An 18,876-nucleotide genomic window follows, 5' to 3' on the forward strand; every position below is an offset into this window, starting at 1 on the left:
ACACAAAAACACAACAACACAAAAAAAAAACAACCCGGGGGGGGGGGCCTGGGGGGGCGGGGGGGCGGGGGCGGGGCAGGGAGGGAACGAAAGAAAGAAGATAAAAGCCACAGGGCAATGTTTGTTGGTAGGAAGCTCTCAATACAGAGACAAACCCCACCTGCAGTGGTATGACTGGTAAAGTGTGGGAACTTAAGTAGCACAGCAGTGGGGGCTAGTACACATCAAATACACCTTTGCACGCCTGCAGGACTCTGCTTTCTCTATGTGAGATGGCACAATCAAGAGCTATGGTATTGGGAGAAGCTCAGAGAGTGAATAATTCACCATCTGTTTATAACTGATCCTGAGTTATGCGTGAAAACGGGCCATGTAAGGATGAAGCGGGAGGAGGAGTTAGGAGAGCACGAAACAGGAGGACGGCTAAGGCTACAAAGGAGGCAGATGCGGTGAGAGGCGACCAGATAAAAGATACACTCTGAAGAAGCGCAGATAAGGAGGAGTGGATACATGTGGCATTAAGAAGAAAAATTTACATTTTTTTCTGCAAAGAATAAAGGGAATGTAGAAACCACATTCTGTCAATGAAAAAGTGTATGACAATGAAACACCTCGTTGTATCATATAAATGAAAGTCAATTTTGTAATTAATTTTTAAAAAAATAGTTTTAAGTAACATTTCTTCTTTATATCAGAAACAAGGATTGCTACATTCTTTGATCAGGGGCTTACATTGCAAAATGGCTGACTCTTCTTGATTCTCAGACCAGATTATAAGAAGCAGCACAAACATTGCCCTAGGAATGATGTTCTATACCAAAATGTAATATTTCTCATATGGGAAACATATAATCAAAACATTTTCATCATTCCTTTGACTCAATAAGTTATATATTTTTAGAAGCACACAGATAAGTTAGCTTATACTAAATTTTTTTTTACCAATCTCATTCTTCAAAAAGAATTCTTCTGTCTCAGAAAGTACAGAGAACTATGCTGGGACAGGATGGAGGCGCTAGGCTGGCTTGAATGTCCAACTGTACTATTATTTAGGAAGGCACAGTACCCAATTTAATTTCCTGTGATAGTCTTTTTTTTTTAAGATTTATTTTATTTGTAAGAGTACACTGTAGCTGTCTTTCGACACACCAGAAGAGGGCATCAGAACCCATTATAAATGTTTGTGAGCTGGAAATCGAACTTGGGACCTTTGGAAGAGCAGTCAGTGCTCTTAATCTCTGAGCCCCCTCCTGTGGTATTCAACCCCCTCCTGTGGTATTCTTTGTATTTAAGTATACCAATTCAAAGCCAGTTTCAGTAAGTCTGAATTTCAAAGCCAGTTTCAGTAAGTCTGAATGACTGCATAAAAATTTTCAAAACTCTCTAGTTTAGATAATCGAACCAACAATTTCAGAAAAGATGTCTAAGGAAGACAAACGGGGTGGCAGGAAGGCTTTGCGGTTTTTTTTTTTAAATGATCAGGGAAATAAAACGAGAGTACCTTGTAAATTTAACTTGAAAATACACATATGTTCCTACAGAACAATAAGCTAAAGAACGGAAATAGGAAAAGTAGGATGGACTATATGTATCTATATCCAAAGAACAATAATACTTAACAAACAGCATGCCTTTCATCAAGATCACCAGGGACCAATCTTCCCTGAAACCCTGAATGCTAGCAAATGCTAGACTGAGCAAATACACAATGATTTCGAAAGCTTTCTCAAATCTTAACTGAAGGCTCTAGCAGCACATTTAAAGTGTCACCAAGCATTTGTATTCCCAAAGCGTAGTTTCATCTATGGAGACAAACTTACAACTGATGAACCAACTCATGATCTTTCATTTTCTCTACACATCTAGCAAGTCCTACTTTTAGGGTACCAGGGCTTTTCTAACTGACAGCTTTTTTTCCTTCTTACATATATCTTAGTTAATGTTCAAGAAACTACATGCATTCTGAAAAAAAAATCTACTTGAATAATGACAAAGCTTGAATAAAAGTTATAGTCCTTAACAAGCTGACAATCTGCTTAGACAAATTTGTGAATGAACTTGGAAATTCAAATACAAGATCATGAGCTTGTCTAAGGAAAAGTGAGTGTGATGTCTGAACAAATCCTTAACCAATCAAACAAAGTAAAGTGGGAGAAGAGCAAATACAGAAAGACAAAAAACCTAGAAAAGGCTCAGTAAGGAAAGAGACCTGTGGAAATGGAACTTTCAATTCACCCAGGTGCTGCAGCACACATGATCCCAGCACTTGGGAGATAAAGCAGGAAGTTCTGGAATTCACCTAGGCCAGCTTTGGATACATGAAGCTTGATTCAAAAACAACACCCTGCCCTCCGCCTCCCACCTACTCCCCCCCCCCCAAAAAAAAATTCCCAGGCAAACAAACCCCTTTCTATTTGGGCAGCGCAGCAGGGTCTGGAGGGAAGTACTAGGTGAGAACAGCAGGCCCTTCCGTGCTAGGTCAACAGGGCAGAGACCAGGCAAAGACACAGCACACACTTCTGCCCATTTTACAGTAGCCCATGTGACCTCAGCAATTAGTCCAAGCTACTCAACCTCCGAATACTGACTCTAAGTATCTACAGCGTCAACATCATCTGCTGTAGCTTACTAGCTTGAGACACTCCCAACAGCATCCAAACAGGGATTTGGTCTTCACTCTCCTTAAATCTACTTTCCTCCATCCAAGCAATTTCAGTGAAAAGCTATGTTCATGAATCTGATCAAAGTTCTTCAACAAATAAATAAGCTTAAAGGCCCTCTGTAATCAATCTCTCTGACCTCTCTTCAAAAAAGCCTTCCCTCCCACCATTAAACTACGGGCAAACCTTCAGTTGCTCAAATTCCTTTCTACCCCAAAGCCTTTGTAGACCTGGCTATCTCTAAAGTGTCCTTGCTCACTGCTCAGTCTTCTTTGAAATTTTAATGCTAAATTACAAGGTCTGCGCCTCTTAATCAGTGAAAAGAAAGCACTTTATCTACCATAACCCTAATTGTAAAATCACTATCAGCTCTGACTCAGGCAAAGCCAGGTGGTGCTCACTCACATCTAACCCCAGAATTTCAGAGGTAGAGGCAGTTGGATCTCTAAATTTGAGCAGCCTGGTTTATATGGCAAGTTCGTGGACAGCTGGGGCTACACAGTGAAGACCTGTGGCAAACAAGCAAAGCTTATTCGTACTATCATTACAATGGTGAAAAGCTGGCAAACAATTAGTATTCGGTAAAACTCAGGACCAGAAGAAGTTCAGTAACCTGCTCCAGGCTATGCATTTGGTAAGTACGCAGATGGCTTTGATCCTGATCTATTAAGCATTTCCCCCATTAGGCACCATGGTAGACCCACAATCAAACACAAATACAACTTATCCTTTATAATGTGTTAAGGGTCAACATAATTATCAACAAAACGGAAGGTCCGTATTTTGTGATGAGCATAAAGCAAGCAAGGTAGCTACAATCACATATTACTACAGAAAGAGCCCGGTGCAAAACGATGGGCCGATTATACACCAGAGACAACAGTCTATACAACACCAATCATATCTGTTTTAAAGAAGTTCACATTAATTTTAGCATAAAAATAATTGAACAAAATAGTATTGTATTAATTTAAAGTAACTGCTGCTGGGCATAGACTTCAGGAGGCAGAGAGAGGAATTTGACAAAAAAAAAGAAAAAAAAAAAACCCAAACAATTGCTGGTCTGAGGCTGCCTGAATTTGACCAAAAAAAAAAAACAAAACAAAAAACCCAAAAAAACAAAACAAACAAACAAACAAACAAAAAACAAAAGCAACAACAACAACAATGACTGGTCTGAGGCTGTTGCTGTTGTAGGGTTATGTTTAGCAAGGCCCTGGGTCTGAGTTTCCGCACTGTGGTACTAGAGGGGGATTGTGGGGAGGGGATGGGGGAGAATATAAAGAGGGGAAAAAAGTAAGAAAAAAAATTACCCAAGGAGAACTTCAAGTAGAAATGAATACAAAAATTAACATATACCAATTTTCTACATTTCAAATAAACTATTACTTTCTAGAGTGAACTGAATTTAATCTTTCAAGAAATTAAGATAACTGTAACCAAACACTAAGTTTCATTATGATGCTAATAATCCAAACTCTGGCTTCCCTTTGCTGGAGAAAGTCAGCTATCTTCTAACAGTAACAAGGCAGCTGACCCTCAGATGTGGATGCCTCTGCAGCACCAGCCCTTGAGGTTTCGACATGCCTAACTAACAAAGAAAGGCCTTGTCTCAAAACAGACAAAAACCCAGAAAAGAACAAAACTCCTAGACAGCACCACAGCCAGCCAGAGCCCACATCTGCACTAGCATGCTTCACTGTTTCCGGGGCACCCAATGTGTTCCTCCTCCTATGGAATTTGCACTGGGAGTGCTCGGGGTGTGGAAGAGATTGGCAAACCTGCCCCTTTCTTAGCGTTTATACGGTATGTTGGCAAGTTACTTTAATTGCTAATACAGAATTTAACTTGCTTTGTCAGTTCAATATACTCCACAAACACACAGGTTCTCTCCTGTCTACCAAGTAGGGAAAAGGTATATACACAACAACAAATGTATCCAACTTTACCAAGAAGTATTAATTAGTACTGGAATCTATTCATGAGGAAGGACCAGAGCCTATCAGATTAAATCTTACTGCACGGGTGCTAAATTCCAGGTCATTAAAACTATGTGAAATATTGTACTGTTGCAATATTGTAATAAAAGATTTTTGACTTAGCAAGATACTAAGATTTTCAACCAGTTATCTTGATTCTCAATTTTTACAAATAGTTCTATTAATTTTTGAGACCCCCCTCCCAAATTTCAGCCAAAAATTAGTTCTAACTTCTGAGGCAAATTAATAAATAGCCTAGAAATCAAGGCAAACAATGTCATTGTTTTAGTAAATGTAAAACGTTCAATAAAAAAGTAACAATGGGCAAATAAACGCTGGAGATGGCAAGGGACGAAATACAGGAGACTGAATGGATGCTTTGTTGAAAACCCAGGCCTTGGCAAACAAGACACCTGTGTCTATAATTTTGGAGAACGCATGTCTTAATAGTCCTTTCCGAGAGTTTCAGAAATAGTCTGTATATACATTTTTGAATAAATAATACAAATGGAAGTCTGTCCAAGGTCTGAAAGCAAAGGTGAGAAGAGATAATCTTCTGAATCTGAACGTTGGCGTCTGGCGCCTGGAGCTGGCTCTCTGGATGGCATTTCCAAACACACACGCAATAGCCATGCAGGTGCCCCAGAAAGCATTAGCCAAAACGCCTCCTCCTAAAATTTGGTCATGATTCAAAGTGAATAAACTCATTTTGTGGGTTTTTTTTCACATTTTCTTAAATTTTTACTTATCAATAAGCCTTATATAGGTCCAAATCCAAATCATAAAGCACTTTGAAAGAAAACTATACATTATAGAAGCAAAGCTCCACACCATGTAACCATGTTCATCTATGGGAGAAAAGCTATGGTTCATCTACCCACTAAAGAATCAACTTTAACTAGTACTAGACCCTGATTCAAAACCTCATAAGTCAGCCTAAACTTACTCAATACTTCCTCCTTAAAGACAGAGTATAAAAAACGATAAAATACAAATGAGAGGACAAGTTAACAGCAGAAAAGCTTGAGTTTAGAATACAAGACAAACCTTCTATGCAACAAAAAGATAATCTGTTTCAAGTCTCTTAAGGCATTTCTTAAAAGGAATGTGGAAACTGGCCTGATACTTTGTTGAGGGGTATGTGTTCCTACATGGCTCTCAGAAAAAGTAAAGCTTTAGAACTTAAAGGAGATAAACCACTGAAAAAGTTAGCGTTTTAAAGAGTGTAACACCAAGAAAATACTTCAACTATCCTAGGTCTTAATGAAGAATTTGTTTTCCTAGGTTTAATTGCAAATGTCTTGTGTGCTCAAGGATCTGCACATCACAAGATATGAATTACAGGGAACAAAGACTCTTCAAAAGCACTTGTTGAACTGTGTGTAGATGTCGTGCCTTAACTGCTCCCTACTTACTTTGTTAACGTTTCAAACCCAGAATGGCAGAATGTCCCAGGCCTCCTGTCATGGCTGCAAAGGAAAGCATGTTTGGAATGTCTCTTCTGGGGAGTCAAACCATAGCTACCTGGTTAGCACTCCAGGAAAGCCAGCACACACTTAAAGCTGTGAGAAGCTTTAAGAAACTTTAAAGAAACTCGCCACCGCATCAGACTCATAGGGCAAACTAGTGGTCTGTGAATGTCTTTCCTGTTTTCTTAGCCTCTTTTCTGAACACTAGACTTTTATCTAATAAATTACATGATAGCTTTATGAAGAAAACACAAAAAAACATTTCTAAGCAAAATGACTCACTGGCAAGACAGCCCCACCCACCCTCAAAATATCAATGAATAATATACCACTGTTAACCCCAGCTTTCCCCGCCATATACTCACCTGTGCAACTTCTTTCAACATTTGCTACTCTGGGGATGGGAAAGCTCAGAGCTGGAGGCTGAAGTGAAGAAGGAAAGGTTGGAGGGTGAGCCATGGCACCAGCCCCACACTAGGAGCTCCCCTGAGATATTACAGCAGGGTTGACACCATAGCTCTGAAGTTCAAACTCCAGCAAACGATAAGAAAGGAGTCCAACCAGAACATGATAAACGATGGGATTCTTCTGCTCTTTGAAAAATAAGGAAATCATGCTATAAAGATCTGAATGTCCAGTTTCAACATTATGACTCCTGTCGTCTCCCCATATCACCCACCCCAGAGTCATCTTTCAGATGCTTCAGATGAATTCAAACAACCAAAAGGGCAAAGCTCTGAACACTTCCCCAAATATGCAAGGACAGGGGCTTACCTGGCCTTCATGAAATCATGCTAGTGAAGTGTGTTCAAAAATGCTGCCTAGCCACGCCTTACACACTCTTGCTCTCTTGAGTGCTCAATATTAACTCTATGCTCGTGTCATGTTAACACCATCAGTCAACAAAGTGAAAGTTGGATTACACAGCTAGATTGAACCAGTGAACGCTTAAAAATGAGAGACCTTTTGGTTTAATTATATTCCTTGGGAAGAAATTAATTCCTCAAGTGTTTCTATGTTGATTAAAGAAAACAACTAAGGACCTGTCCACCAGAGAGTGACTTTAATCAAATAATGAAATGTTAGAGTACTTTAAGTCGGGTGAGGCAATGCAAACCTGTGGCGTCAGCACTGCAGATGCTGAGGTAGGAAGGTCAGTGTAAACTGACACCAGCATTTTAAAACAATCTGATGACAGAAGATGAGATTTTTAAATAAAATATTAAATTTACTCACTTTGGGGAAAGAGTGCCACAGACTGAACCCAAGGCTGTGCACATGGTAGGTAAGTGCTTTACACTACTATACCCCATCCTAGTGGAAATTTACATTTTTCACTCACATGTGTATATTTAATAATATAGAAGTTAAATGATTTAGAAATACATTCTATTAAATGTGTGCTATTTCAAAATGGTAATCAATAATATGACTCACTGAAGATCATGTTATCCTAAAATTCTTGTATTTAAAAATAAACACACATACACACATACACACACACACATATATATATATACACACACAAACACACACACACACACACATACACATCAGAATTCTGAATTAGGTATAATGGAGTTAAAAACGTGTATTCCTTCAATGAGGGAAGATGGTTTAAAATACATCTAAATACTTGGTCACATAAATTATTTTAGCAAATGTTTATTCAGCATCTGCTATGTCAAGTTCTGGATGATGCATACCATACTTCAGAATTTTCTCCACAGAACAGAGGAACGCTGCAAATAAACGGTAGTGGAGACAATTTAAAGTGGCTGCCTGCACCGGTGTGGGCTCCTCTCCTCTCCTGTGGCCTACCCTTGTTACCTCAATTCCCTGGTTACCACTCTCCCCTCCTCTTCCGGCTCTCCTGCTCCACTGGCCTCGCGCTGTGGCTGCTCACACACAGGAGCTAGCAGGCTCCACCCCAGTGTATAGATCTGGTACTGAGCAGCTCCCTCAGACAGACCCGGCTATTTCAGCTGCTCAATCACTTGTCTACATACACTAAGTTTTACTACTTGGTTTTTGTTGCTGTTATTTTGTGTTTTGTTTTAAATCCCAGACGTTACCTAGTCCTTATGTCTTTCATAACACCAACACCATGTCACAAACACTGGAGAATGTCTCCCTATTTTGACTGAAATATGCATTTGAATGCTTCACCATCACAAAAGTGTGATGTCCTTCTTGTGTTTCCAATATGCTAATGTATGATGCTAACATTTATTCCAGGTGGTGTTAGCCTTGACCTCGGTTGAGTTGGTCCATCAACCAGCTTTCTCTACTGTAAAAGACTACTTCAGCATAAAAAAATAGTGTTTGGATAGTGGATGAGCCAGGGAAATTATCACCCTGATAAGAGCTTTATTTGTATATGATGGTGCTTTGTACTGAAAGCAAACAAACTCTGAGGCGTTATTAAAGAGTAAACTGCAATTTTAATTGAGACAAACAGGAAAAGAGACATTTAATCTACATAGGTTTTCTCTCATAGCCTTTACCTTTAAATTAGAACATTTAAGGCACACAGGATGACATCATCATGGTGACAAGCAACAGTGTTTGGAGAAGGACTTCCCACTAAGGAAGGCATCTGCCCACCCATGCTGTTGCAGCCCTGCTGCTCACCACCCCCACTCCACATTTGTTAAAGCAAGTGCTTTTGTAAAGAAAACCAAGTGTCTTTAGAAGACCTCACTCTTAAGTCTCAACAGTGTCAATGACTGTACACAATCAGCCCACAAGACACCAGCGGAGATGACAGTACCAGCTCGCTTCCTACTCTACCTATCATGCTGGTAAAGCATTATCTTATCACAGTGCTGTCATCCTGGCAGAAAGGATTTAAAACTCCATATGCCAAAATCCTGACCTTAGCATTTCTTTTTTTTTTTTTATTTTTTTTTTTTTTTATTTTTTGGTTTTTCGAGACAGGGTTTCTCTGTGTAGTTCTGGCTGTCCTGGAACTCACTCTGTAGACCAGGCTGGCCTCGAACTCAGAAATCCGCCTGCCTCTGCCTCCCAAGTGCTGGGATTAAAGGCGTACGCCACCACCGCCCGGCTGACCTTAGCATTTCTTGTCTTAAATATGGCCTTTACATTTTTCCCTTGAAAAAAAAAAATCTGCTTTTTATTAAAAATTATAACTTATGGGGGAGAAGAAACTGTGGTCGCAATGTAATATATGTGAGAATAAATCAATTAAAAAATTAAGAAACACCGTAACTTCAGCCAGCAGAGGAAAGGACAACTGTTTATGAGCCTAGTACATACTAGAGTATATGGAGTAGGAAAATTCAAAGAAAAAGGTCTGGTTTTGTGCTTTAGGTTAAATAGATCAGGACATGACAACTTGAATTTTATTTATCAATATATAGTATGTTGCTTTCCAAATGATATTTTTAAGTGCTCAGATCTGGTGTGACAATTTTGAATTGTATCTTATACAGTGTCTTTTACAACAGAAAGCATCTGAGCCAAAAGCACTAGCACAAAATCTTATTCTTACTATTCAGAATGATTCATTTAGCTTCTCAACTAATTTGTCATGTCAAAGAATTAGCTATTAAGACTTACAGTCCAACTAGGATGGACTAACAGGAAAAATCTCTTCTCACAAACAGTATAAAAATGGATAAAATACAGAGGCAAGAAAGATTGGTAGGTCAAGGCCTGCCCCTCGCTTAAAAAAAAAGAAAAATAGAAGAACTATTCTAGCAATAGTCACTTATGTTCCCAGATGGCAGGGCAGGAAACACTAACTCAAGGGACAGAAAAACACTAGCTTAGTAGTTGAAGAAAACCAGCCCTACCTAAAATCTATTGTTTCTCTTTAATGATTTTTAAAAAAGGGTAGAGGTAGAGACAAGAGAAGGGTCTCACAATGACCAGATGTTTCTAAGTAATATAACTCCATCCATACCCAGCAAACCTCAAGAATTTTAACACAAATATAAAAAAATAAATAAGACAACAAAACAAAACTATGGGGGGTAGGGACACAACTATGCAAATGAAGTCAGAGTGGAGAACATGTAGGAAAACCTCCAAAAATCAACAGAAACATTCTATTGATTCCAATGACAGAGATGGCAGACTTAGTGGACAGGGACACCAGAAGAGCAACCAGCATGCTAAGTCAGAGCAGGAAGACACAGTGCTCAGAGACCTACTCAAGAAAGCATGCAAGGGAAACAATGGTAAGGTGGGAAATGGAGGGAGACCTTCGGCGTAACTTTTCATGTAAGTAACTGCATCAGTTGAGGGAGGACCAAAATGAACAAACGAACAAAGCAAAGCCCAAAGAAACAAAAAAGCGTTTGATAAAAACCATAAACACAAGAAATTTCAAGCACTGGTGTCATGAAGAAAATTATGTCAGAACCAAAACATACATTAAACATTTATCATAATAAAACAAAAAATCTTCTTAACCCTTAATAGTGTCCAAAGAGAGAAAGATATACACCAATAATTTTTTTTCACTAGAAATAAGTGAGAAGACAGTGGAGTGCCATTTTAGAATACTGTGGGCAGGCTAATTGGGTCTCACAGCACAGGCATCCCTAATACTCTCATCTACCTGGTTCAGTCCAAGCCCTGGGATTACAGGTCTGTGCCGCCATGCCTGGCTGGCATCCTAGTTTTAAGATGCTAAAAGAGAAACTACCAATTTTTATTTTCTTACTGAGCAAAAATATTTTTTAAATGAGAGTAAAATAAATTTTCACACACAGGAACCCTAATTCATCACCACCAGAAATGCATTTGAGTAAGAAGAAAAGGATACCCCAAACAAAGCATGAAAAGGGTGAACAAGAGAAAGAAATGGGAGAGAAAAAATAGAAAAGGAAAAAGAATAGATAGGAAAGGTAGAAAATGAAGGAAAAAGAAAGAAGTCAAAGTATTAAATTATGGATACCAAAAAGCAGAAAACCAGAATTACTCCCCTTCAAGCAATAAATAATGAAAATATTGTAAGAGATGCAAGGGCAAGATGTTTCCTTAAAAGTGAGCTTTTAGTCAGAGCCAGAACACAAATATGTATGTATGTCAGGACAGCAGACACTGAGTTCTAACCACACTCCAGGAAGTGGCCCTCCAACCGACCACACGCCACTACCTACTTAGTGTTTAACCTCCTGTCAGTAGCGTTCTCGGACGGGAGTACATGAGCAAAGCAGTAAAATGTAGTAAGCGTGAACATTACGAAATGAATGGGCTCTGAACATGGAAGGGACATAGAAAAATACAGAACCCCAAAACATTTTCAACTTATAAACAAATAACAGGCATCATACTAACTCTATGTTCTAGCCACAAAGGGGACCACAGAAAAACTCAACAGAAAGTAAAAGAAAAGGTTGATACCTATCTGAGGCCAGCTGGCCATATAGTGCTAACTTGTCTCAGAGACAACTTAGGATCAACAACTGTTTAGGTGGGCAGGAAGCAGGGCAAACTATGAAATATCCTTGCAACAATTCTCTGCCACATCAATATATAAAGCTTCTACATAAACACCACACCAACATCCTCAACATGGTGAGCACCTAACTCTTTCCCTAAGTACGTAACTAGTGAAAGGTTCCTTCCCAACAACTTCCTTTTCAATGATTGATCAGAAGTACTAGTTAGTTTAGAAATGCTAGTCACAAAGTGAAACTATCATTTCCAAATGACTCTTCTACAAAAACACAAAACCACTGATGAATTTTAAGAATGTTGTTTTGCAATAATGATGGATATAAAACCCATTTTGAAAAATTAGCTATTTTGATTTAACAGTATCATCTATACAACAGACTCTTTTGATGTACCATTTACAACCACAAATCAAAGTACTTAACTGTAAATATGAGTGAATTTAAAGGTATGTTTAAAAGTAAGAATTTGAGAAAAATATAGAATTCCCAGATAGGAAGAAAACTATAAAAGGATCATTCTCTAACCCAGAGTCAGACATTCCACTCATAAACTTGTTTTGTTTTTTTTTTTAAGTTGGAGGAGCCTTTAAAAATACTCAAAATGTGTCACAGTTAAAGTTAAGACTGAGACCAAGGTTAATGACATAAATACCAAACATAAATATGACAATTTGAAGACAGAACATAATTTACAGGCATGCACAAGCTTATCAGAGTAACCAAAAACACACAGAAAGCAGGTCGTGGTTAGTTACAGTAGAACTGACTGGATGGAGAAGATGCTGGATTCCTAACTCATACAGTCAATTTCAGACAGATTTAAAGTTAAACATGAAAGGGAGAATTTAAAATCTTTAGAAGACTATGTGAGAGTATGTCTATTCTCAATACAGGGAAACATGACTCAAATACTAGCTCAATGGCCTGTGACATTCAACGTCCAACAGATACTGATCATGTGGATAAAGTCAAAACTGGTATATTCTCTCACATACTCTCCTCTTGGGAACTGACTAGTCAAGAAATTTGGAGTATTGATTTATCAGATAACTTCCCTAGCTTCATAAAGTCTCTCTTTTATTGTTTTCATTCAATGTTTAAAAAATGCACAGCTTGTCTTCTGAGATACTGCTGACTCTGTTCTCCCTCCTGTTTTTTTGAGACCCCATCTTCCCAAGCTACTGTCCACACACTGCACTATGTTGATTCCAGTCTTTAAAGGTAAGCAGCACTCAAGAGTCTTCTCATGTTGGGTAACAGAGCTAGGCTGCATCATTTACTAACAATTATGGGGGAAAAAAATCTATTCTGATGTCAAACTATCTACTCACACTAACCAGTGAACATCTGCTGAAAACTCACTCTGTGTGCCTCTATTCTAGGACTGATCAACACTGAGCTGTTTCTATGTCAATTTTTTTAAACTACAAAAAAAAAAAAATAGACAAATGGGGGATTTTGTTCGTTTGTTTTCATCTACTTTCATCCTGGGGCTCCCAAAGATGCAATCACACGAACTTTATTGTAAACATTTTCATGGATTTGGTGTGGCTACTTAGCAAAGCCTAGGATATGAATTCCCAAAGGGAAGCCACAGTTACAAAATGAATACAAGGTGTGCCACCTGATACTTCTAATCTTCGGAAAGAAAATAGTGTCTTACACCATTTAAACCACCACTGTAAGACATTTAGCCTAACAGATATACTTAGCAGAATATTTTGGTCCTGGGGAACTATTAAACACCCCCCACACACACACCAAAACCCTAAGGGTGAGCCACAACATGCATTTTATTACAAGTAAACATGTTTTCTAAAAAAACAAACGTCATGGGGCAGCTGAGATGACTCAGTGGGTAAAGACACTTGCCACAGAGCCTGAGGTCAATAGCCAGGAGCAGTTAGAATGAAAGAATCAGCTCTGGGAAGCTGTCCCCTGATCGCCACCACACATGCATTATGTATGTGTGTGCACACATGCAACAAGTATGCAGGATTGAACAAATGTAACAAAAATAATTGAAGAAAACAACCTTGATGTCATTTTATGATTTCAGAAGGAAAAAATATGTTTGCACAGAACACAAGGGAAGGAAGGCTAGCATAATGTAGCAGTGAGCTGACCCTGAGGAACCTGGGAACTCATTTAACCTGATGTTGTCAGTTAACCAGGGAATCATGGGAAAGGGGGATAGGTAACCAAAAACAATAGCAAGCTTTACTTTACAATCTAAGTTATAAATTCCAAGTGACTTCTGATACTGAAACAGTGACTGTGGCAGGATCAGCAAGCAGCCTTAGCTACTGGCATTATTTATTATTTTGCACCACCCCATTAGCAGCTCTAATGAATGCAAATGAAGCAAACATAAAGTCATCATTTTGAGTTTTATCCCACTCTATTGCTTTGTATCTCTGACCAAGGACAATACTTAGGGCCATTGTTAACAAGATTTTCAAGCGCTAAGAAGAGAAGACTGTGAGGTAGTTCACTAGAGTCTTGTGTGTGTGATTCAGTTTTTCATCAGCTTACTCTTACTTACCTTGATTCTACACCACATAGCGACAAGGACTAAAGCCTACCTCTATTATTATTCTAAGCACCAGATCTACTGTTAAGTATTCGTTTTTTAAAAAAAAAAATCCTACAGATTTTTCTAAGTTGTCTCTGATATTCATTGTTTATCAATATCTGACATATTCAAAGATGCACAAATGTGTGTGTTTCTGAACACATTAGAAGTACCCAAAGAAGGCCCCAAGCTAACTAGCACAACTATGACTCTGAGAATCAACTAAGCACAGACACTGGGGCCTGCAGACAGACTTTTCATACTGACTTATACAATGAAACGGCTGCTTCCATAGCTTAGACTTACAGCTCACTGCAGTATAACGTGCTAGTCTGTCAACAGGAATGCTTAAAACTTACCAAGTAGAGACCCTCTTTCCTAATTACGTATGTGTTTACTAACCAGATTAATGTGTACTTTATATTACTTTACATTATCAAGTGCTGAGTGATCACCTTGGGAAAGTGCCTGAAGGTTAAGTGGGCTAAAAGCTCGTGTTTCCTACTCAGAACAGTGGAATGTACGGCATAACTTGTCAAACCACTGCCAGAAAGAAGGATGTGCCTGTAAATATGAAAACCTATGGGGGGGGGGGAAGCCGGGCGGTGGTGGTGCACGCCTTTAATCCCAGCACTTGGGAGGCAGAGGCAGGCGGATCTCTGAGTTCGAGAGTTCGAGGCCAGCCTGGTCTACAGAGTGAGTTCCAGGACAGCCAAGGCTACACAGAGAAACCCTGTCTCGAAAAACCAAAAAAAAAGAAAACCTACATACACAGTAAAAAATGCATATAAGGAGTGAAATGCCAAACTCAAATTAATGATTACGTCTAAAAAATAAAACAAGAAATGAGTTATGGCAATATCATCATAAATAACAAGCTGAAAATACATATTTGTTAAGAAAACACGAAAACCCACAAACCGCATTTGCACTTTTACTCACTAGGAGAGATTACAAAGCAAAGCACTAAGAAAAAAGTTAGGACGGTGACATTCATATTGGACTTAATATTTTTCTTCAACATTTTTATGAGGAAAAAATTTGATTCTTATTGATAAAAGATAAATGAAAGGAAGGTTGCATTCAGTGTAAAAAAAAAAAAATCTCAGAAATCTCACTAGTAGATAGCCAGCACACTTCCCTGTTTCTTCCTCTCAGTTTTTCACCGTAATTTTATTCACACAATGTATATTGAACATCTGCCTGTAGGGCAGGTACCACATTAGGTACTGGTGGTGCCAAAATAGGCAAATGTGGCTGGAATTTTCAACAGGCTGACCACATCCACAAAGCAGCGCTATCTTGCAGTTCTATAGAATGACAGAACAGTCAATGTGCACTGGTCAGTACAGGAGCCACTTGAAGAAGTATACACTACGCATTTAAAATGTGGCTTACATGGTTGGCAAACTAAAAATGTAATAGTATTTAACTTAAACGAGTTTAAGTAGCCATTTGTAGCTTCTGTCTATGGAACAAACAGTGTAAGTGTACAGGAAATTGAAAGAAAATAGATGGCTGTCTGGTCCTAAGGCCAACACTAATCTACAAGTATACAGGACTTGAAAGCAATAGAAAAAAGACCCTGTGTCCATTTTAGGGAAGGTTCTGGAAAAATGGAAATCAAATTATTGAGTCATGAAGAAAGGATACCATTCCTTAATGATTGTACTGAGGGCATAAGTACACACAGAAATCATGTGGAGGAACACAACCAAGAAAAGTCAAGGAGGAGGATTAGAGGAAGCCATCGATGAATCAAAGCGGTAGCTAAGATGGTGTCAATGTATGTATGCTCATAGCTGCGGCAAAATTAGTGTGAATTATAGGAAGAAACAGAAAAACTTAAAACTGACATAATGTCCACTTTCTTATAAAAAAACTTGATAACCCTTTCAAAAAGGACTGCTTTCCTAAACTAATTTATTTATGCAAACAAACTTCATCTACTATATTCAAATACCTAACTGGGCTTATTGACAAACAAAACATACAAAGTTAATGCTACTACAAAAATCAATATTTCACTCCTGTGTAACTGAAAGTTTATAAGTTCTATGTAGAAATGAAAATTGGAGAAATTTTTTTGTTAAGCTCAAATATTAGGCAATTATTAGGATGCTTAAAGAAAATTCCAAAACCAAAAGCTCTCAAATAAATGAAGTTATATAGACACAAAGAAAGTCTACTTTAACAATGAAAATAACGAAATTCTTATAAAGTAAAAATGTATAAACTCCAAATTAGTTTAGTTTCATCTTAGAATATACAAGCTCCTAAGAGCTCCTAAGACACATGGTTTTGCTTTGGTGATTCAGCATTATGTGACTATCCCATATGCTCTCAATATATTCATCTTAATGCTAGATACGAAACCAGTCTCCTATGCACATGTTCTTTTCAGAGGAGATTTCAAAAATGAAACAATTTTACAATCCAGACCTATTTCCAAAGACGTTTCAATACACATTGGATACCACTATATAACAGTAAAAGGCAAATGAAAAATAGTTTCAGCCAGCAAAAGTCGAATCAAGAAAGCATCCTCATGCAAACTCAAAAACTTGTGTTATTTGCATATTGAGACTAGAATAAAGCACCTTTACAGTAGTACAAGCAGAAATAAGGAACTCGTTTTTTGGCAAAATATAACTGTTTTATTCCTTTCATAAGTAATTAATTCTAGAAGTGGACATGAATATTGTTCCATGACACAAATTAGCTACAATGTATAAATCAAACGAAAGTTCTATACTCGCACTCTGAAAACATGTTTGTGAGCACTGAAATGCCACACAATCCATAATCACATTATTCTTGTAGTGATTTAGCAAAACCTAACATAGATGCAAAAGCCCAAAAAGTGTAACCAATGAAGTCTTACAATTAAGTATAAGCTGTTGGAAGTGGTTCTGAGGTAGGAAGAGCTATATAGCAAGCACAAATAGTAATTAGCACAGGCTAGTCCAGTCTATAAGGACAAATCAGAAGAGTTATAAGGAGAACTGATTAAGCATAATCCCAGTTTACTCTGGCTTATTAAATAATAAAGATCTGGCCCAAAACCTCACCCATCAAGTTAGGCAAAGGCTCTAGGAAGGTTAGGCACAGAAGCATCTTCTCCTGGGGATGGTGCTCCAAGACAGAACCCAAGGCTTACAACCAAAGGCTCTTTACTGACACACAGCATCCAACTCACTTTCAGTTCTCTCCATTGCTCATGCCTCAGTGCACCAAGTTCGAGTGTGTGAGTAGCTGGCCAACCCTGGTGTGTCACATTAGCTATCTTAGTTTCAAAGGACAAACTCCTGAGGTAAGAGGGAGCAATGGGCTAGAACCATGTCTACACAGGAAGTCTAACAGCTTATTCCTATAATGAACTTACTCAGTATTTAATATTACTTCACAATTTTATACTGGATTCACTATAACAATTAAATGAAGTTAGGCTTCCATTTAAAACTTAACCTCACACACTATCTGTTCTGTTTTATAAAAAAAATCACTTCAATAACACTACTTTAAAGTCTACCTTCTTTCAAAAGCTCAGGAAGAAACAGGAATGGCAGACTTCTACTATCTTTTGAGCATCCCTACATAATTATATTAAGAATGGATAGTGTTAAGTAAGGAACAAAACAGGAATCTGATGTTGTAAGGACAGCATATTAGTGACATAATTAAACAGGATCTGGGTCATCGTATATTCCTAGATTTCACTATTCTTCTATAGCCTATCCATGCTACCTACATTTCTCTAATACTCTGTTATACAAAATATAACCCAAAACTTACATATCATTCTTTCAGAAATATGCGTAAAATACTTTATGAACTACTGCCTTTGAATCCAGCCAAAAATCATTTATTTTATATCAGATAATCTGAAATTTTGTCATATATGTCAGAAAATTATTCTGGTACTAAAAAATATACAATTATAAACACGTGTCATTTTGTAAAATATTAACAATTATTTCAAGCTGTCAATTCTATTATGTAATATTTAAACTTATAATACCACAAATTTTCAGGAGGCTGTATTATTGTAATTGGTTAATTCCAATTCTATATTATGTTAAAACAGTTCAATGCACTTACGACAAATGGAGAAAGGGAAGGAAAACAATCTTACCTGGTAGTTTCTTTTCTCAGATAATGTATGTCCATCAGTCCTCACCATAGAGTCGTGTCCTTTCCTCACAGTACTGGAGGCAATCAAATAGAACTGTCACTCAAGGGTCGTGTCACAGGAAGGACCGCCCACCAGTTCTCCCTCTAGAGTGGAATTATCCAAAAGCCATCAAAATTACTAACATGTAAATATATATAACATTATCAAAAACATTCAACGTAGCACACAAAATACAAAGAAAAAAAAACCAAAAAGCAACTGTCTTAAGACCCTGTCCCATCCTCCCTCCTAGGTAAAGTAGCACTAGGCTTTGAGGTACAAATTATCTGATATAAAAACTATCCATTCACACCTTCTTCCACTACTCTGTCACATACTAGACATTATACAACAGGAAGAAACTTAGGCGAACAAAAACAAAGATAACAAGAAAACAACAACAACAACAAACCACCCCCCCTTACCCCAAACTTTTTTGTCTTAAATATTCTCTGGTTATTCTCCAAATACCAATTAATTCAGATTCAGTCATTACCTGGATGTCCCCGCCCCACTGCCTACACTCTACGCTAGGAATGTAAGCTGTTTACGTACTGATTCCTGCCACTCACGAAGCTTATATCCAT

The 18,876-nt window shown here is 38.0% G+C and overlaps 1 protein-coding gene across 5 annotated transcripts in view; it reads right to left on the reverse strand.

The window, feature by feature from the left end:
• Positions 1 to 18,876, reverse strand: part of Cnot2 (CCR4-NOT transcription complex subunit 2) — a 94,078-nt gene that overhangs the window by 43,607 nt on the left and 31,595 nt on the right. For 2 of the 5 annotated variants that reach the window (XM_028759062.1, XM_028759059.1), the window contains exon 2: positions 18,251 to 18,323. In XM_028759062.1, coding sequence (XP_028614895.1) covers positions 18,251 to 18,323 — 73 coding nt within the window. Of the gene's footprint in view, positions 1 to 6,473; positions 6,532 to 18,250; positions 18,394 to 18,876 lie in introns of all 5 variants that reach the window. The other 3 variants (XM_028759063.1, XM_028759060.1, XM_028759061.1) reach the window with 2 other exon arrangements.

Source organism: Grammomys surdaster, unplaced genomic scaffold (assembly GCF_004785775.1).
Source record: "Grammomys surdaster isolate TR1022 unplaced genomic scaffold, NIH_TR_1.0 126271, whole genome shotgun sequence".
NCBI lineage: Eukaryota > Metazoa > Chordata > Mammalia > Rodentia > Muridae > Grammomys > Grammomys surdaster.